The following is a 22698-nucleotide window of genomic DNA, read 5'->3' on the forward strand; positions in this document are numbered from 1 at the left end:
ATACAATAAATAAAATAAGTTTTTGTACAAAGTATCGGTATCAGATCAGTATCGTCGATACCACCCTGAATATTACTTGGTATCGGATCGGAAAGGAAATCAGTGGTATCGCACATCACTATCACATAGTGGGAAGCAGCCTGTCCCCAAAAATATCGTGATCCAATGATGAAGGTTTGCAAAAACTTAAATGGAGACAGATTGCCAACGCGCTGCAATCAATTGGAGTCAATTTGCACAGATGAGAGCAACGCATCTCTTTGCAAAAGAGGAACTGGCTCAGACAGCCGGTTGTATTCTGGTTATATTCCTATATACAGTAAAAGCAACATTGCAAAGTTCCTATGTCATTTTGGTGTCTCCAACAATGCTTTCCTTAGTGCATAAGAAATCTTTAAAGCGATTACTTGAATTTTCCTGAACAATTTGCAGTTTCAAGTTGCAACTTTTAGAAATTGCAAATAACAACATGTAGTTAAGTGGGTATCATAACCAGGACGACTGTAATTAATTCAAAAGCCTCCATTTTTTTAAAGTTTGGAAATTGTTGCATATTGGGATGTAAAAAATGGCAATACATTTTGAGAAATGATTCCCCTCTGGTGCTTAAGATCCTGCTGTGTCTGCAAAGTGTTTTGCAACAGACTTCCAAGCTTTTCATGTTCCTTTTCATGTTTCTGATTCAATCATTGTCATCTCTGTAGTCAGTGATGTCTGCTCTGATCTGTATTGGGGGTCTGGATGCTGCTGGGTGGGTAGGTCCAGAAAACAAAACCAGACTGCCATGGCTGCAAATGAAATGAACTTTTTCTTTTTGATTAAAATAGTCCTGACTGAACTTTTTTTGAAGAAAAAACTAGCTATGGGGCACTCTACTTAAGTTTTAAGAAATTAAATGTAAAATGTGCCCACAGAGTTTAGGCCAATTTATTAGTCTGTAAATTGCTGTTTCAGTACTTTAGGATATACAGTATCAGTACAGGACATATTACAGAATTAAATCCCCGTACTTCCACAGAGATGGATTAACACTATGGTCAAAATGAATCTGTGTTTGTGTGTGGTGAGAGGTAAGGAAGGGCATTAAATTATTAAATGTGTCAAATTTTTTGCACTGCTGGGTACATATGGTCCTGGATTAACTTACTCTCTACCTGGGCATGCACAATATACAATGGGCATGTGTGTCTGCTTGGCATATGTGTGTGTGTGTGTGTGTGTGTGTGCGTCTCCAGCTGCTTGGATCAGCAGAGCTTTACATCCACAGGGAACCATTAGCAAGATAATAATGAGACCATGGAGAAGCTGAAAGAGATGTGTGTGTGTGTGTGTGTGTGTGTGTGTGTGTGTGCGCGCATGTGTGTGTGCATGGGTATATGAGTGTGAAAGAAAGGGACAGAGAGACAGGAAGAAGGAGAAACAAACATGTTCCAAGTCAATGATGTAAACATCGTGAGCAAAGGATTTTTTCCAGGTTTGTTTTATTCTGCTTAGTTAGCCATTAGAGTTCTTGTCACAATCAAAACTAAACTGTGTCAGGATGTGTGAAAAAGTTAAATATGCCTTTATTTCTTCAGATACTGTCTCTTGGCCACTGCTTTTTTATTTGATTTCTTAATTTTTGGAAAGATAATGTCTTTAATTTGGGACTTATATGCAAACTCATCTATACCCACCTCTAGGATAGTCATTTATTTTCAGTGTTATATCGACTCACCTTCCAGATACATGAAACTGGCTTCATAAATTCTAATTTATGTTTTCAATGCACTTATAAATAAGTGTGCTTTGAAATAACTAGCTGGAGAGACAAGAATGATGACCAGACGCTTAACAGACACTGATCCAGCTGTAACATGGAAATCATTACTCTGATCATTTCTCTAAGTCTCCCTTATGCAGCCAGAAGAGCTCTAACCTATTGGGGCATGGGCATGGGACCTCTGTCCTGTGGTGTCTGGCACAATATGTTGGCAGCAGATGCTTAGGGCCCTGTGGGCAACAGTGTTTGGCCTCTGTGGATCAGGCCTGCTCCAGTACATCCCAGGAATGCTTGTTTGAATTGGAATGTAGGGAGTTAGGAGGCTGGCTGAATGCCTCGAGCTCTTTTCATGTTCCTCAAGTTGTTGCTGAGCAGAGTCTGCAGGCTGGCAGGCTGCACTGTCCTAACAGGGGAGGCGCCTCTGATATTGGAAAGAGCTGTTGCCATGGAGGTGGGGGCGGGAGTGTGAAATTAGCACCAACATGAATATTAGGATCCAAAGTTTCCCAAAAGACCACTGATGCAACAAGATTATTGATTAGGTTAATCATGTCTGTGGCTTTAATTTGAGCTAATTAGAGCTAGAATTAGTATTAGACTTGATTATCTTAATTATATTGGGTTTCATACTTTGACTATTGCTTTTTCAGCTGAAACCTTCTCCTTGTCATTGGTTATGTTCACCACAATGTCTTTCTTTTGCCACTTTACTGGTTCTTCGTAGGGAAAACCACATGTTCTTTCTTTAAAGTTTGTGGAAGTTCTACTCGTTAGGGAAAGCGATATTTCTAGAACTTTTTAGAACTTTTAGATATTCCACAGTATAGAGATGTAGCACAATTATAGACACACAAACACCAGTGTGCAGAATGCAATACGTCTCAGTGAGTGTGTGCGTATGTTTGCGTATCCATATGACAGCTCAGCTTGAAGCGTCTGTGCTGGAAGGGGGAGTCTGAATGTGCCCGAGTGAATTTAAATCTGTGTCTTAGGCTGAAGAAAACTACCTGTGTAAACACTGTAATGTTTTGAACTTGTTCATGCTAGCTAGTGAACATGCACATAGAATTATACGGTGCAGGGTTGAATCATCCTTTATCTCCTGCTCTGAGATGAGATTTTTCACAAGTGGAAACAAAGGCAAACAGCAAAGGTTTAAGAGAAAAGTAAATTTTCTTAAATATTAGAACAATGAATAAATCATCAACACAACTATTTATCCAGCTATATCTATATAATACAGTTACATTTCTTTTACCCTTTAACAGATATGTTATATTTCCAACCAATCCCAGTCTAAGTCTTGGATCTATACAATAAACCGTACTTGAAAGCACTTCATCTATTACATTGCTGGATAACAAAGCCAATTCTCATTGCTAAGCTAAGAATTTGTGTCAGACTGCTATGTGGCATGAAGAGAAACTAAATAAGAAGAGAGAGAGCAAGGAAAAGAAAGAAAATGAAAAAAGAGGGAGAAAGCATAAAAACATGCTACCTAGGAGCTAACACTGTAATGAAGATGGCAGTACTACTGTGACAGTGTAACCACTTAACAACAATTCGAGTAAGTCTTGAGCAATGCGCGCACACACACACACACAAAACCACACACACACACACACACACACACACACACACACACACACACACACACACGCAGACAGTATACACTCAATAGCACAAACACTGAGATGCACGCTGTGGGAAGCAGTCACACTTTGTCCCACTCTGACACAAGCCACCACACCGAAAGTCAGAGAAAGTTTATGTGGAAGTCAAACAACCAACTTCAGCAGAGTTTAATTCTGTAATTCATCTGTGCAGTAAACACTGTGAGACTTGTTTAGCTAATTTTGTGTCTAGGTGTTGTGTCTATCTGTACATATGGAAACTAACCCACCTAGAATTTCAGCAACTTCAGAAAGAATTATGTTGCTGATTTCTTTTTAACTTGCAAACCCTCATTCTCTCCCAGACACATGTTAAATGATGGCCAGTGTTATCACACCTGATGTCCTTGTCGTGGTCTTTTAGGCCTGGTATTCTGCTGACTGTTTATGTCAGTAATATATCTAGAGGTTTTATAACTATAGCTGAGTAGTAGACTGTAGCTTTCATGTGATGCTTTTGGTTTGATCTATTGGTTTCATTTTATGCTTTAAGACCATGATTCTGTGGGTCAAATTGAAATTTCTCCCCTGTGCTTCTGTTGTCCAGTTTGAGGCCACAGTAAGTACTTCAGTGATTGCTGTTGCTTGAGCACTATCTTTGAAACTATAGGCTATTTTTTTGCAATGATGACTGTAAAATTCCCACATCAATCTAGCAAAACAACAACAACAACACAAAGAAATCTGTGTAATTTTCACCAAAATGCCCAAAATGACAAAAAATACAGATCCGAAAAACCCATAAAAACCAAAAAAAAAACAACCCTGCAAAACACAGTTTCAGTTCAAATGCTGGTTAGAAATAAGGAAATAAGGTCTGAAAAACTACTTGTGTATGTAAAGGGGGTTGTTGAGGTTGTTTTGCTTTGAATCACTATGCCATTTTCTAGTGCTTTTAAATGATCTGATTCCTGAATGGCACAAAACTAATTCCTCATCATCAGTAGTCTCATTTGCAGAGCTCTTGTCAGCGTTTGTTCTTCTTCTCTCACTTAAAATGCTGCTCTGCACTAAACCTCTAATTCAGCTGGAAAACCATTATGTTAACAAAAAAATACACCCGGCAGACACATTACTATATCATTATGTGTGGTTTAGTCTTTGTTGCACTGCCAGCATAAAGTAAAGAAAGTAAAGAAACACTTTTAAACAGAGTATAACATCATCTCAGTTGAACCTCTGGGGTATTGTTCTGGTCAGTTAAGTAACAGAAGGGATGTTAATCAGGTTTTTTGGTGCTTTGTTATCAATGAAATTAACAACAGGTACACTAGAGGGGCAACAACAAGACAGCCCCCAAAACAGTAGTTTTACGGGTTTAGGCCACTGTTTTTTCCCCCTGCTCATTTTCTGACTGTTTTTCCAATAGTTTTGTGTTTGTCTAGGGTAGGAACCTACCTGGACCTGACAGAGGTTGCACAGGTATCCTCCAAGATGGCACATCAACATGTTCTATTGCCAGATGATTTGCTGTGTCTCCTAAGCACAGTCTCAGGAGTATGGAGGAATATTGTAGGAGACAGCCAGTTACTCTAGGAGAGTTGGACAGGGCTGTAGAAGGTCCTTAACCCATCACCAGGACCAATATTTGGTCCTTTGTGCAAGGAGGAGCAGGATAAACACTGCCAGAGCTACAAAATGACCTTCAACAGGCCACCAATGTGAATGTCTCTGACCAAACAATCAGAAACAGACTTCATGAGGGTGGCCCAAGGGCCGAAAGTCCTCTAGTGGACCCTGTGCTCATTGCTTAGCATCAGAGAGCCAAATTGGCATTTGCCATAGAATACCAGAATTGGCAGGTCCAAGCCGTTATGCTGCCTGCAGCATTGTTCAGCATAACTGGTTTGGCGGTGGGTCAGTGATGGTCTAGGGAAGAATATCTACAGAGACCTACAGAGGCTTTTAAAGGTAGAAACGCAAAATGATGACTCCGCGGGGGTCTAAGGTACTACCCCGAAATGACTGCTCTCCGGGGGTGTAAGTGTTAAAGGCTGCTATAGACTGCCATTAGGCATCAAAATGAAATACCTGGACCCGTGCAACCTCATAAATAACCTTTAGATTGTGTCTGAACACACCATAGAGGCACAGAGTAAAGCTAAAGACTAACCACTGAATTCATTTTCCTTGGTGAACATTCATTTTTATTTCCCTTCACAAGGAAAAACAAGTACCTGATCAGACTTCAGCAGAATTACTACTATGAGCTCAACCAGTAATCAGCGCTCTCCTGTTAGCACACAAAACATGGACACAAGCTGTAGCAACAGCAGCAGCAGCACTAGCAGCATCAGTCTCGTTATGCTGACTGCACACACTCACAAACAAACACACTCCCCCCCACACACTCATTTCATTTCCGTTTCTCAGCCAGTCTAATTTCAAGTTTTGTCACATTATTACTTTTTCAATTCCAACAACAACCCCCTACTTCCGTTCCTTCTGGCTCTTTCCTTCTGCTTTGCCCTCTCTGTCTCTCACTCTCTCTCTCACTCTGTGTGTGTGTATACATGTGTGTCTAAGTTATACTTGCAGACATTGCACCACCATGGAAAACATGCACAGGACCAATTTCTCTTAAATTCCCACATTTTCACCACAGAGAATCTTTGTAACATCGAGGTATACCCTCTTCTCACTGATGATCTTTCACGTAAACCACCCCCACAAGAGACAAACAATTTCCCAAAATGTGAATATTCATACACATTTTCTTTTTTTTTTTACTGTGAGATCATGATTAAATTTTCTCTTGGGCAGCTTTGCTCATGTGTATATGTGTGTGTTTGTGTGAAGGTGTATGCCTTGGATGCCCATGGATGCTTCTGTCCTCTAAATAATTCTACATAAACAAAGCATGCATACTGACAAAGCATAAATGCACATATGAACTCAAATGCCCCAACACTTGCAATGGCACACATAGAATATAACCTTACATGCTGTTCTACAGTGTGTGTTAACAATACTATGACTGAGCAATATATTGTTATATTTTTGTTCAACTAACATAGCCTCTGTACATTAAAAGTGCATTATGAGAAGGAATAAGGATGTACTTCTACACTTCTTATTCAGCATAAGTGTTATAGTTGAGTTCATGCAACTATGAAATGTACTAATATTACTAATGTAAAAGCATATAACGGTTGCGGTTCTTGACACCGTAAACTGAGACCAACTGACAATTGGATGTTGAACCCCCACCCTTTGATGGGTTAAACTCCAGCTATGGCAGCTGGGATTGGCTACAGGGATTGTACAGCCTTTAGTAGTACAGTGGAAGGAGATGGATGGATGAGATTTGGTGTTATTTTAAGTATTTATGACTTCTGAATGTCACTTGTCTGTCTGGAACTTGAATTCCCAAAGGACCCTCTTGCTCTAAACCGCCTTCGTAAGTATTACCTGTTGGGACTTGGGGACTTCTAATCCATATGCAGCACAGATGTTCCTGTACACGATGCCAACCACTTGGTTGTACCTGTCAGTGTTGACTGCCCTAACTTGCACATTGCATCTTGCTATAATGTGCTGGACTATCTCCGGGGCACCTTTGCAAAGTTTACAACTTGGATCCTGTCAATAGTTGTAGACTCCTGCTTCTATGGAGCTGGTGCTTAGGGCCTGATTTTATGCTCCCATGATCAGAGCCTCTGAGCTGTCATTCAGCCTGGTCTTTTCGAGCCACAGGTAGTATTTCTTGATATCAACCACTTCCTCTGTGTGTTGTTGATAGCATGTATACACACACACACACACACACACACACACACACACACACACATATATATATATATATATATATACATACACACACACACACACATACACTGTGCAGTACATACTAGCTAGTGTAAATTGGAGTTATGTTAGGAAGGGCATCCAGCACTAAATGTTAGCCATGTACATCATTCAGAATGAGATTTTAGTACCAGATTAGTCAGAGCACATGTTAATAACAAGTGCCTCCAATGCAATTGGCACACAGGGTACAGTTGCAAATTGTGCTAATGGTGCCTGGATAGAATAGAAGATGGGAGAGGCAGGAATGTCTGGTAAAGGCAATGAGCTGGTTGATATAAAGGACAGTAAAAAGGTAGATATATTATGTGTGCAGGAGACCAGGTGAAAGGGAAACAAAGTCAAGCACACTGGAGGTGGATCCAAGCTGTTCTATCACAGTGTAGATAGGAAAACTAATGGAGCAGGAGTCTTAAAGGAAGAGCATGTGAGCAATCTTGTGGAGAATGACAATTGTCAGACAGATTCATGATTTTGTAGCTGGAAATCGAAGAGGTGATGCTGAATGTTGGTGACGCATATACCCCACAAATTGGATGGATCCTCAGTTAGAAGAGAAAGACATGCTTTGGGTGGTAGGGAGGAGTTACCAGATGACTGGGACAGTGCAGCTGAAGTGATCAGAGAACTGAGGAGATGACTTGCTGGTGGAATGAGAATGCACACACAGACACAGAATGATAGCAACAATAGTGAAAGGGAAGGTTTACAAGATGGTAGTGAGACCTGCTATGATGTGTGGTTTGGAGGGGTTGGTAAGGGGGTGTAGGCATGTATGTATGTATGTGTGTGTGAGAGAGAGAGGTAAAGAAGTATAAGCTAAAAGCAGAGCTGTATAGTTGTGAATCTGTGTGCTTCAAACTTGGTGTGAACATATTAATAGCTTAGCTCCTCTTAGCCTCACTGACAGAGTGACAGAGACATTACTAATCCAGCAATGACAAGTTACTATTCCCCTGCTTCCCTCTCACTCCCTTCCTATCTATGCTTCCTTCTTCCCCAAGACTCAAATCATAGTTTATTGTGCACTGAGGTACGTTGTGCAGCAATTCAGCACATTGTTGGATGTATTTGACTTGCTTTGATGGTGGGTAGAGCACAAAGGCAGTGCTAATCTGGAAAATTGCACAAACATGACACGTCTTTGCAATGCTCCATTCTTAAACGGATGGTACATGTTTATTTATTTATTTATTTTGTTTCCATTATATCATAAATACAGATGTTGGGCCTTAAAAGTTTAAGAACGAAGCCAACTAAATTGCTATTGAATGATTATATGACAATCTTATGAAAGTAATTAAAGACCACCATGTTCTTATTATAATGAATCATCTCAGAGCTGGAAAGGCGACATGTTTCTTGTAGCTGGTGTAAATATAGTCTGACAGTGCTTCGTTTCTGCTTTACTTGATGGTAATTACTCTGTTAGTCTTTTTAATGAGTTTCTTAAATGTTTCTGCTGTAAAAAAAATAGCATTTAAACCTGTTGTAAGGAATGTTTTATTCCTTCAGTATATGCGTTGATTAAAATTTAATAAACTCAACTTTTCTATCCTATTATCTCTTTTCGAAGAATATATTTACTTTTGCAAATGCACAAAACTACAACTACATAATCAACTTATCATCATTATTAAATCATTTTCTACTTCATGACTCCCTGAAGTCTAGAACCCACAAACAAAATATGTGTGCATATTTCTGTTTTCAGTTTTGACTTAGTTTCAGTAGGTAAACATCACGTCATGTTGGCTTCGATCAGGTGACCGACTTGGTGATTGAAGAATATCAAATTTCTTCGCCTTGAGAAACTTTATGGTTGCTTTTGTAGTACGCTTACGGTCATTATCTATTTGGACAGTGAACTGCTGTCGGACCTGTTTTGCACCATTTGGCTGAATCTGAGTAGAATTCATTATGCTACACCTATTAGCAGTCACCAACAGTATCAAGCATCATCATCAGTAAACACTAGTGACCCAGTTCCACTTGTAGCCATACATGCCCCCTGCCATAATGTTGCCTCCACTATGTGGTAGATGTCCCAATCCTGACCTGCGTCTCTGTTTTTCTATGCTTTTTTCTTCCCATCATTCTAATACATGCTCATCTTGGTTTCATATTCTAAACGAATTGTCTTCAGAATTGTGCAGCCTCTTTAAGATGTTATCTGGCCACCTAGCCTTCTTGTTCATGAGTGTAATCAGAATTTAGCACCTTCTTTTAAACCCTTTCCATTAATTCATAAAGGTGCCAGTTAATTAAAGACATGTAGACAATGATACACCTACCTCGTTGGGAGTGTTCTTGGTTAGATGTTAGAAAATGAATTCTCTTAATCATAGAAATAATTCTGCGATCATCCACTTCAGTTGTCTTCTGTGGTCTTTCAGGGTTTTTGGTGTTTCTGAGCTGGCCAGTGTATACCGTATCAGATGTACCAGATTGTAGATTTTTAGACTATTGTAATTCCTTGTTTACTTGCTTAAGTAATGCCTCCCTGGAACGACTGCAGGGTGTTCAAAATGCTGCTGCTAGGCTTCTGATAAAGCATCACAAATACTCCCCTGCTGATTCAGCTGCATTGGCTCCCTGTCAAGTTCAGGGTCCAATTTAAGATCATAATCATGACTTATAGGGCCCTGCACGGTGGAGCTCCAACTTACTTAAGTGATCTTCTTCTTTCTTATCACCCCAGCAGGTCCCTGAGGTCTTGTGACCAGGTGTTGCTGGTTGTCCCGCATACAAGGTTAAAAACAAAAGGTGACAGAGCGTTTGTATCAGTGGCTCCCAGACTCTGGAACTCGCTCCACAGAGTTTGAGATCTGTGGACTCAGTCATGTCTTTTAAAAAGCAGTTAAAAATGTATCTGTTTAAACTCGCTTTTGGTTGATTTTGTTTTGTTTTAGATTTTAATGTCTGTTTTCTGCCTCTGTAAAGCACTTTGTGATTTTATCTTGAAAGGTGCTATATAAATAAACTTTTATTTTACTTTTACTTTACTGACATTACTTCACTGAAAGCTTAAATCCCACATATCAATCACATCTTAACAGATTACTTAAAATGCACTGTAGCAGTGTACAAAGTAAAAACTACAGAAGTTGTGGTCAAAGGAGCTTGCAAAGAAAAGCGTCTGGACTTCTTTAAGTTACTTGAAGACGTTTCACCTCTCATCCGAGAAGCTTCTTCAGTTCTAAGGTCAAATGGTGGAGAGTCCCAGATATAAACCTAGTGGGAGTATCCCCCCACAGAGGGACAAAGGACCCCCTGATGATCCTCTAATCGCCTGAGCCAAGGTGTGAAACTGGGTGTGGGTTCCAATCAGCCAGAGTTTCGGGTGTTGTGAAATTGTGAAACCTGGCCCCACCTTATCATGCGAATTCCTGAGGTCAGATGGCCCAGGATGTGAGTGGGCGTTAAGGCGTCTGGGAAGGGATCTCAAAACCCACACCCAGTTTCACAACTTGGCTCAGGCGATTAGAGGATCATCAGGGGGTCCTTTGTCCCTCTGTGGGGGGAATCTCCCACTAGGTTTATATCTGGGACTCTCCACCATTTGACCTTAGAACTGAAGAAGCTTCTCGGATGAGAGGTGAAACGTCTTCAAGTAACTTAAAGAAGTCCAGACGCTTTTCTTTGCAAGCTCCTTTGACTACGATGACCTGGATGACTGAGAACATTCACAGACATACAGAAGTTGTGTCTTTGTCCAACAATGCCATATAAGGAAATACATTTTTTAATTATGTTTTTGGAGGATGTTTACATATCATATAATAGAATGGATTGATCCAGGCTCCAAACCTTGATAATGGTATACCTTCTGTTCTTTTAGTGCTTCTAAGTAACTACTTGCCTTCTTTCCTTGTAGCGCACGGTGGTACAACCTTTATCTCACCTAGTTTGTATTGTGGCTGCATAAAGAGATATTTTACCATGAACTGATAGTTATTTGTGCTGAACACGGTGAACCCACCCACTTTCTCATGGGAGGATGATGATGTCTGGGTCCTTCATGAGAAGTGTAAGCGATTTCTCCTATGGTTTCTTCTTATGGATGACTGACTCTGTATTGCTTATCAGATCTACAACCAGAAAGCTTTCAGGTGGAACAGCAAAGTTCAGTTTTATAATTAAGTTTGTGCCTGTGGAAGTTCAGGTCACCGATGTCACTTGGCAGTCATGAGTATTATTGGACTAGATTGAACACAGAAGAAGGTGTAGAGTCACTGATTAAACAGCTTGAAATGAACTGAAATGAACTTTACTTTTTAAAAATTAAGTTCATGGTAGAGCTGTATTTATGGGGAAATCCCAGTACTATCTCTGTGTATATCAAAGTGAAATTTATTTCTACAGTTAATTTAAAAGTGGCAAAGGCTGGAAAGCAAAACTGCTTTACAGAGCCAGAAAATTAGAAGACACTTAAACTAGTCAAAACAATGCAATGACCAAATAAAACAATGGCATAATGAGAGAAACAATATCAATAAAAGCAGTAAATAAGTAGATAAAATTGCAACATAAACATACATAAATGCACAGACTAAAAAGAAAAAAGAAAAAGTCATTAAATAAAATGCTCTCTCTGATATATTTATGAGGATTATTAGAAAGGGGAAAAAAACCTTTTAAAAAAACTCCCGATACCTTTGGATGTTAACAGTACAGAAGAGTGACTAGTCAGCACAAGTAATAGATGTGAAAGTGGAATAATGGATCATTTCAGAGATGTCACCTGCTGCTAGTTTTCCGAGCAAGTTAAAAAATAATATAAAAGAACCTTAAAATTATCTCTGTATATTAGAAGAATTGAACCCAGTAACATGGGAGGGCATGTCTTCCCTGCACTACTAGTGAAGGGTGTTTCTGCTGCACTTTAAACCACTACAGGCAACTAACTGATTCATAAACAGACAGAACTGAACTAGTCAAAGGACACAAAACAAAACCAAAATCTAAGCCTTTAAGTCTTTAACAGTGGCTAAAATGTTTAATGTGTAATTGGTCTAAGGAAGTCAGAGCTAGACTAAAACAGAGCAGATTTGTTCATTGCAGTAAGATAATGCTGACATTCCCTGGATTGTTTTTAAAATTCAGTCGCAGGGGGTTGGGCTGCATTGATTGCATCTACTGGGTGTTCTTGCCAATTGAAAAGAGCATTAATTTTTTAAAAATATAACTTACCTCTGACAAATTAACCATGCACATAAGGCTACACTGTAAGGTACAACAATGTACAATATGACTTAAATGTCAGATAATCATAACAGTATTATCTCCCTATAATTAAGTTGACAAACTGAATGTTTCCTCTAGTGAAAAATCAAAAAAGCATGACATTAAGACTGGACTATATGGAAAATACAGGCCATAAGCCCTTAACTGAGGATTATATCTGTCAGTTGTCTATCAAAATAAAAACTGTATAATTGTAATCATTTTCTTTTTTTAAAAAAGAAGCCTGATGAAAACTGGAGATATATTATCTGATTGGATAAAACCAATATTAGTAGTAGTACCACAGTGAATGCATACTTTCAACAGTGAAGGAAAGAGAAAGTGTGATGATGTTGGGCTGTGTGAATGCAAAACATTTTGAAATATATAGCGAAATATAACTCCTCCGTTGCAGCTAAATCTCTGAAAAATGACAGGTCTTTCTGGATTATACCTGTCACTGAAAATATAGGGGCCTATATAGAGCTTGAAAATAAACAAATAATAGATTTTAATCTCAGTAATGAAAGGTGGAGTGACTTTTACTCCAGTGAGTTACTGTTGTGCCTACATTACCCTGATGTTCAACTTCAAAAAAATGTATATTTTCTGCAAAGAAGACTATTACAAAGCAATGGTTCTGTCCTGACATTTGTATGGAATCATTCTGGAGACTATGTCTATCCGTGTTATTGGTTTTGAACATACCACAGCAAAATTAAATAAAGCTCGACCCACGACTGTTGACGCTTGGAAAATCTTCTCATCCAGAGTTATCTCCTGGAAGAGACAATAATTGGTTTTAACTTTGTGTTTTTGTGTCTTTTCTTTGCTGTCCCTATGCCTTGTTTGCTAATGTTTGCTTTGCTACTGCAGTTTACAGTTGTGCTGTATATGTCTGTATCCCCCCCCCCCAAACCCCGTTTAAATTAATAAAATGTTGATCACAAAAAAAAAAAAAGTATATTTTATTAAAACGTTGTCAGGGTTCCTGGGTTGTTGACCCAGTGTTTTCAGTTCTTACTTTGTCACGGTTTAGTTTTCACGTTTCCTGCTTTATTATGTTAGCATTATGCATTATGTTCTGTTCAGTTCAGCTGTGTTCTCACGTGTCTCTTATCATCATCATTAGCCAGTGTATTTAAACCCTCAGTTTCTCGCAGTTCACTGTCTTGTCATCGTCAATTGTGTGTGTGAGTTTTTCATTTCAGTTCACTTCAGCCCAGTTAGCCATTCAGCCCGTCCGTCCACCCGTCTCATGTTATGTTCACCCTACATTTATAATAAACACCATCCACATCCTCAATCTGCCTGCGAGGCCTGTGTTTGGGTTCTCTTTCCACACCACAACGCCCTCACAAAAGTAAGTGGCCTTATACTTACTTTTATACTTATACTTACGTATTCGTGTACCCAATTAACCAATATCTAAATATTATATAGATAAAATAACTTAGTTTCATGCCTGTGCCTGCGTCCTTTAAAATGAGTGACAGAGTGCCCCTGCCTAAATGATGGTGTGTGATATTTTTAATTAGGACCCACGGCAAATATGAACTCAGTAGATAACTCCAGCAATAAATGACACAAACAGAGTGCTTTTGATTCAGGTCCCCTAAGGCTGCACATATATGGAAACATCTTTGAACTGTCAATTGTACCTCAGATATACTATTGCCTTAGTTCCTCAAACTGCCAAGAAAAGTGTGTCTATGTTGCCTTTTCCATGAACTTTCAACACAAAGTTTTATAAATGAGGGACAACAAGAGCCATTGGGACTCAACAACATTGATTGGCAAAGTAAAATAATGAGCTGTCAGCAGCTAGGGATCTGCAGGTTCTACACAATTTACAGCAACAGTGTCCACTGTACATTTAAGGAGGGACAAAGAACACTGAGTAACATGGGAACTTCCGGTAATGGCGTTTACTGGGTAGACGTGTTTTAGGTCCGCTCCGCTACTCGGCTCAGCATTTACCTAACGAACCTACTTCTTTGAGATTTTGATTCCCAGTTTTGGATGTCTTTTGCCTTTGTCGATTACTGAAGATCCAAAGAATGTCAAAGTCAAAGGGCAAACAAGACCGAGACCGAGAAACCTCGACATCTGCGGCACCTGTAACTGCAGCCGAGATTAGCTTAATACTTGAGGAGCATAGAGCTGCATTGCTAGCGGACTTTAAGTCATTCTTTGAGGACTTGTCCTTTGTATGATTTGCCCTCATACCATTTGTTCCACTACTTTCAAATAAGACACTGTGCATCTTCTATCTTGCTAGAGTTTTCAAGTCAGCCTCTCAAGCCTTGGTGGGAAGACTTATTCCAGTTGAAGCCTCACAGTAAGACTCTAATATCACAAATATATACTTTAATTATGGCATCAAGCAATTACTCAACCAAGACAATTGCTTCGAGTTGGGAACAGGAACTGGGTCTTCAGTTTGTTGAAGGTTACTGGGACAAAGTAATTGACAAAATTCATTCCTCAGCCTCATGTGCAAGACTCGCCCTTATTCAGTTTAAGACAGTATGCAGATTACACTTCTCAAGATTTAGACTATCTAAAATATACCCCGGCATTCCTGACCTGTGCAACAGATGCAACACCTCCCCCTGTGATTTAACTCATATGTTTTTTGCCTGCCCATCACTTCAATTATACTGGACTTTTTACTTTGAAGTGCTCTCTCGTGTTTTGAGCGTTACTCTCAAACCATGCCCACTAGTTGCCATTTTTGGTGTTTCTGAAGAGGCCACCCTAAACCTTAGTCGTAAGCAACTGGATATTATATATATATATATTCACTTCACTGCTGGCACGACGCCGAATTTTGGTGTCTTGGAAAGCTCCTCACACTCCAGCCTGATCACGTTGGCTGGAAGATGTTATGTTCTCTTTAAAATGGAGAAAATAAAATTCAGACTCAGAGGAAATGTTAATGAGCTCTCACAGATGTGGCAGCCTTTTATCATTTACTTTAACTCATTGAAAACACTTGTATCATGGGGTTCCCTTTTGTTCTGGTTTTGGGGGGGGGGTTGTTTTGGTTTTTTGGGGTTTTTTGTTGTTGTTTTCTGTGTGTGGGTTGTTGTTTTTTGTTTTTCTTCCTTTCCCCCTTTTTTTCTTCTTTTTCTTTTTTCTGTTTTATTGTTATCATCCAAATTCTAATAGCATAATCTGTCTTGATATATATCTTTGTATCGGTTGGTACTTGCTGTATTGGGCCTGATATGTCAAATTATATGTGCAAAACTTTATAAATAAAAAAAAAGGGGGGGGGGGGAAGAACACTGAGTAACATAAAAACCTGGATCATGTTAGTGTGCCAGATGTAGCCAAACATGCTCTTCCTGGAATCCCTGGCAGGTCAACATAGATATTATTACCTCCCTATATGATTTGATCAAGTTTAAAACAATCTGAGATGTTTAATTGTAAATTGGACCTTAAAGGAAATATTCAAAATCTTTTTTGGACATGCATTGTGTCATTTCCTGAGTCAATCAAAGTCATCAAGAGGATTGCATTAAAAAAAAATCACACCTAAACTCCAAACTCAGGTTTTTCCAGTTGTTCACTTAATTTTTTATGTTTAAAGCAAACTGTGCATGTCTGCTATAAATTCACATAAATGCTGCAGTGTGGCATACAGCAATAATTAAAACATTTTAAAAACTTCTACTTCAGTAAACTTCCACACACTGATCTGACACACACACGCACTATATGCACACTTTACACACTCTTGCCTGCGTCACTCTGTGCCTGCACACATGCATGCACACAAGCCTTGTTCTGCCCACATGCAGTCTGTCTGTTTTCCTGTTTCTCTCAGGGACACTTAAACACAGTACACATAAATATATGAAGAGCTTTTTTCCCCATAAAATTCCACATAGAGGTCAACATTTCTGTTATCTTGAAGATTGCTTGAGTCTTTTTGAACATTTTCAGCATTTTTTTTTTCCATTTCATTTGACACATGTATAGTAGTAAGATCTTGAAAATAGAGGTCGATTTTGAATTTATTTTCAAATTGGACAAAAACTCTTCACATCTAGTCATGCACACACATAAACACGCGCCTGCACACGCACAACACAAAAACACGTGGAGTCCGTACCTCGACAAATGGGAGCGGGAAAGTCCCAGACGGCGGCATTTCCGGCATTGGTGATGCATGTGAGTGTCGCATGACCATCTAAGACATAACCAGGGACACAGCTGTACCGCACACTGTCTCCCACTGCAAATCTTCCTCCACCACTTAGCACCGCTTTGGGTGGGACACCAGGGTTTCCACAAGATGAACTGTGCAGTTCTGCAAAAGATGACAGAAAAAGAGAGAGATGAAGGCTTTTATCAGTTTTGTTTTGGGATTAATTTGGTTAAAATATTAAAATATACATTTTTCTGTCTCAGTCTGTCAGATCACACATACATCTAACTAAACAGACGATCAATTTCAATCAGTCCGGGTGAACCTTTCAGTTATGCTTACCCCCATAATCCAAACAGTTTTTTTCTGCTTCTAGTTCCCGTATATTACACACACACACACGGTCTCACCAATGGTTATTTTATTTTATGTTGTGCTCTGAGGGCTTTCAAAACACAGGTGACCCACAGCTCAATACTGTGACTGAATCAGAGCTGCTGCTGCTCTGCTAATGTGCAGCTCACACTGTGTCTTCTGTGTAGACATGGTGTTACAGCCCGGTCCTATTGCGTCTGTCATTAAAAACAGTTCTGGGGTCAGAAAAGCAAGACACTTGCATTGTGGTGATGCAGTTTAAATACCTCCATTACAGCCTATTCCAGAGTATTGCTCCAAGCGCAGACATAGCTGGGAGCCTACTGGTCTTTACAAATACATACTGCCGAGCACGATGGCTGTAAATGGGCAGTTGGATTGCCTTTGCAATCAAAGAAGAGAAAATTCAGCCTCGGAGAAAGGGCGGAAATGCTAAAGTTTCTTTTCAATCCCCCCTCTTCCCGCTAGATTAATTTGCAGTTCTGTGCCAAAGACGTATGCACAATTGTAGGCTTATAAACATCCGCCAACACAGACGCACAAACAAGCGCGAGAGGGAGTGAGAGAGCGAGACAGGGGGAGAAGGGGTATTACAAGCCATAAAACAGGAAGTAGATGGGCGCACAGGGAGCAACTCTGGTCTTATTGTTTGAACTTGATTGATACAACTATGAAACAGTTCAGACAGATGCGGGGTTAGGGAGGGGGAGCAGGAACTAGACAGATAGGGGTGAGAGGGAACTGTGGATTGGTGAGGGTGGTGGGGCAGAGAGGGAAAGGAGCAGGATGCCCAGCATGATAGATAGAACTATGAAACTACTAAGACACGGAGAGCAAAAAAGGTAAGAAAGCAAAATGTTAAAGGAAGAGAGAAAAGATTAGAAAAACAGAAATCAACAGCAGTGGTGAGGAAGACTATGCTCCCAAATGAGAGGTGGCGGTATAGCAACACATATTCTTTAAATGTCACGAGAAACTCTGGAAATCTTTCACTTTACTCCTTGAACTGCAAAAATACCCAAAATAAGTTTGTAAAAAGCTCTAGTACAGCAGCAGGGAGCTCTCTGTCATACTAACTGCAATAATTTGTAATTACTATTCACAAAGCAGGTAGAGGAGATTTAACGTCAGTAAATGAACGGATGATATGACTCTTGAATTGGCCGGCTGATAGATTCATTTATAAAATGACTTTACTGTCATACCTTTTCAATTACATCCCATTCCTTCCCCTTTAGCCACAGTGCGGGTGATTATGTGGACATTTATATTTGGAATTTTTATGTGGCCACAATCAACCTGTCTTTTCATTTTCCTTTAAAATAAACCTGTCAGCTTTCTTTTTGTTATTATCATATCTCTTAAATGCGTATATGCATGTGTACATGTCATTAAGTCTGCCTGCCAGCTCCCTGACACACACACCTCTAATTGCCATTCTCCTTATCTCCACACACACAGTGACAGGGAAACACACACTGACAAGACACACTTGGACATTAGCGCACATGCGCACACACACACAACCATGGTCATCCATCACTGTGGCGAACCCCTGTGCTGTACTGTGATTGGATGTCAGGTTGGCCTAGTGTTGCGACCCGTTGGCCTATCGATTTTACCAGTCAGCATGGCCCCACTTGGTGTCAGGATGTTTGTTGTTGTTGAGCATCCTACCAGGAACACATTTACTCTCATCCAAACACACACACAAACATTAACATTGGTGGTCCAGAGTGCAATCCAGGGCACACGCTAACAAACAGTTTCCCATTTTAGCTACTTGGAGCTTGACTGGTATCTCCATCACTTTTTCCATTTATCTATCTTTTTGCACTGTTTCCCCCTTTGTCATTTTCACTATTACTATTTTCTGTCCAGCTTCTTTACTCCATCTGTTTCTGCTGTCTTGTTAGGCTTTCATTCCCACTTCTGTTGTTTTTACCCCTCTCCTTCTCTGGACCTCCATCCATCGATTCCCCCCTTCTCTTCCCTTACTACCTTATCCTCAACAAAAAACCTTTGACAACACCTCCCTCCTTTCTATTTCTCCCTTGTTTTATCCATACTAATATATCAACCCTTATGTCCATCTCCCTGTTCCTCCTTTCATTCTTTCCTACCTAGTTTATTGTGAACATCACACACTTTCATTACACTAGTTTATTCAGTAGCCAGCAGCTATGCCACGCTCTTCACCGTGGTTTATTGCTGCCTGCCCTCTCTTATTTATTCTCTCATACCCACACTTCTTCTTCCTCTCATTTCTCTCTCTTTATCTATCTCTGCCTCTCTTTCGCTATCTCAGTCTCTCCCCAGTTTACCATAACCATGATTTCAGTCTCAGTTGCTTCATTACAAGCTGCTGCTTTTATGGGCCATCTGTAGAACTATCTGCATTTGTCACACACACACACACACACACACGCACGCACGCACGCACGCACGCACGCACACACACACACACACACACACACATTCAAAGGCCTGCATGTAAAGGACTATACAGTTTCTCTCTTTCTACCACACATACACATTCTCACACATGTAACCATTTACCTGGCATTTATTTCTCCCTAGATAAGCAATTACAGCCGAGTCCAAGTACAGAGAGCACAAGAAAGAGGGGAAGAGGTGGGGGGGAAAGAACTGAGCAGAGGGTAAAAAGCACGAGAGAATGCTGCCATGCTTTTAGACTTTTTAGTGAGACAAATGGCACTGCAGACTGGAAGACTGGTGAGGGGGAGTGAAGGACAGTGAAGTGGGCGAGGGGGACAGAGAGCAAGACAGGAAAACAGAGGCACAGAGACGGGGGGGTGATTCATGGAGTTCAGAGGTTTTACACCTCAGTCAGCAGTAATTTTTTTTACAAGATGAACTGAGTTTCAGACCTGAACAGAGTACAGTAGAAGGTTTGAATGAAAAACATAGAATATGTGGTAAGAAATCATATACATAGATTAAAGGGCAAAAAATAATCCAAAAAAGTGATTTTGAAGTTACTTTTTAAGATGTATAACACAAAAAGATTTTGTTTTTAGAGAGTTCTGTAACAATCAGGTGTCTCTTCTGGGGGACTTAGATTTACCGCCTGTCAACTTCCGAGTCAGTTGCCTGTCAGTTTGATTCATTTATCACTGTGACCAACTCTTTTTATAGACTTGTGAAGGACTTGTATCATAAAACACTTTTTGTCTAATAAGTTAACACCACTTTACAGCCTTAGTTGTACATCATAAACCATACTGTATGATACAGTGTGCCTCTCCTGACAGTGTAATCATGCTGCCACTTTACACAACAAACACATTTTATGTGTTTAATCTGTTTCTCTAATCCAAGCAGAGGCACTATTAAGCAATCATGAATAAATAAAAAAAAAACACAAGAAAATAGTTTTATATAACAGGCCCAGAATATACATGTTGTTACTACTTTTAAAGATCAGCGTGAATGTTTTGCACATTTATTTTCCAAACCTTTATTTTGCACAAGGTGACGTTCTGAATACATCCTTTTCTTCATGTCAAATTTTCTGTAACGTGCACGTGAGGCGTACATTAGCATTCTGATACAGCTTGGCAAAATGCGATTGGCAGTTTCCTGTCTGCAGCAATAGGTTGCCATTACGAGACGGGTTTAGAATTGCTGGAGTTAAATGTCATTTCAGATTAGATGTAAACCAGTTGGGGGAAAAAAGATTTCAAGATAATGTCACGGTTTGCCGGGGCAAGCCGTGTGGAATATTTAGGACCAGGACGCGGCAGCTCTGGTGCAGGTGAGTATTTATTAACGAAGGGAAAAACAAACAACAAAGGCACTGGGAACATGAAACTGGAACCTAAACTGGGTAAAACTAACAAAACAAACCACAAACGAAGATGCAAGGAGGTCCGGGGAAATACACAAGGAGAGATGCAGGGAGACCGAGGGGAAACAACACAGACGAACCAGCAACTACTATGACAGAAGACACAACTTAAATACACTCAGAGAACACAGGGAGATTACACACAGGTGGGGAACACAGCTGGGAGTGATTAACGTGACGAGACTAGGGAGGCAAACTGAAAACACTCACATAAGACGCAGACCTTCACAATAAAACAGGAACTACGCATGAAAGGACACAAACTAAAAAACACGGACTAGATACAGGAACACACGGGCAGAACAGAGTACACAAACGCTGGGTCAAAAGGACCCAGGATCATGACAGATAACCCTTCTGTGAAACTGCCCTTGCTACTGAAGGAAGGGGATTTGAAAATAAAATAAAAAAAAAATAAAAAAATTTTGTAATATTGTACTACACTTGTTATCCATTCAATTTTAGATCATTTTATAATCTACAATAGCATGCAAAGATCATGAGTCATCCCTCGTTTTTGTATATTTGATTCACATAATCATTGTCAGTATGTACAGAGGAGGCCAGTAGAGAGGTACATCAGTGATACGGTCATCTGTAAAACACAGTGGAGGCTATGTCAAGGTTTGGTGCTGTATTTCAGTATATTGTGTTGGGGATTTTGTCAAAATTATGGAATTATGAACACAGAAACGTACAGTTAGATTTTAATACCATGTAATACTATCTGAAAAGCATCTAATTGGCAACAGCTTCATTTTTCAACATTTATCCCAAACACAGTGCCAATGCAATAAAAGTGTACCTGGACATAAAATTTTTAAAAAGCGCACAATGGAAAACTCTCAATGGACTGACCTCGACAGAGCTTGGACCTCAACGTTACTGAAGCAGAGCAGGATCATGTTGACAGAGAATGGAACAAGAGGCAGCCAACATCCAAAACATCCTTTTAGAGCTTTGCATGTTCTCCAAGAAGCCTGGAGAACTATTCCTAAAGGCTGCTCAAACAGATTGCAAGAAACCTTGCTTAACAGAGATCAGGCTGTGTACACACTATGTTTTCATAAATTGCTGCACTTTATATAGAAATGACGGGTTGCTCAAGACTTTTGACAGCACTCCATGTACATCTGTCTGGATTAATTAAACGATTATAATCTTAATTCTAAAATAAAATGCTGCTTGTGGTAGCATGCATCAGAGTCGCAAGCAGGTATGTGATTGAAATTGTTAATGTGTCCTTGATTGTACAAACAAAAACTTTAAGGGGTTATGTGGTAGTTTTGGAAATAATCCAATGTTGTGGTTGAAAAATGTCAGACGTGTTTTTGCCCATTTTGTTCAAAAATAATACATCCGTATATTTATAATATTGACAGTGGAACCTTTCCCACCAAACAATCCCTGTATTGTTAGAAAGTTGCTGCAGAGCTGTCAAGTAACTGTCATACTAGGATTCGAGTTATTTTCTGAAATTCTAACTATGACAGCTTAACAATCACGAACGGGATAATGTGAAATTATTCTACATGGCTTTGTGCTTTTTAATATGAAAAGATTAATGCCAAGATGAGATATCCACCATTTGAAAAATGTAACACCTTTCTCTATAAAAGCATTAAAAGAATGAAAAAAAAGCAGTTAAAAGAATCGTGCTGAGCAGAAGCTGAGCAAATACAAAGAGTGATGGGATGAATGGTAAAAGTTTTCTCCTTGATGTGGTTATACACCAAGAAGAAAGCTTTTCTGTTAATGTGACTATATGTACAGTGGGGCAAAAAAGTATTTAGTCAGCCACCGATTGTGCAAGTTCCCCCAC

The 22698-nt window shown here is 39.7% G+C and overlaps 1 protein-coding gene across 1 annotated transcript in view; it reads right to left on the reverse strand.

The window, feature by feature from the left end:
* Positions 1-22698, reverse strand: part of LOC102193066 (CUB and sushi domain-containing protein 3-like) — a 387453-nt gene that overhangs the window by 202326 nt on the left and 162429 nt on the right. The window contains exon 4 of the mRNA XM_005728525.1: positions 16595-16792. Within this exon, the coding sequence (XP_005728582.1) occupies positions 16595-16792 (198 nt within the window). The remainder of the gene's footprint in view (positions 1-16594; positions 16793-22698) is intronic.

Source organism: Pundamilia nyererei, unplaced genomic scaffold (genome assembly GCF_000239375.1).
Source record: "Pundamilia nyererei isolate P.nyererei 1_Seehausen unplaced genomic scaffold, PunNye1.0 scaffold00028, whole genome shotgun sequence".
In the NCBI taxonomy this organism is placed as follows: Eukaryota; Metazoa; Chordata; class Actinopteri; order Cichliformes; family Cichlidae; genus Pundamilia; species Pundamilia nyererei.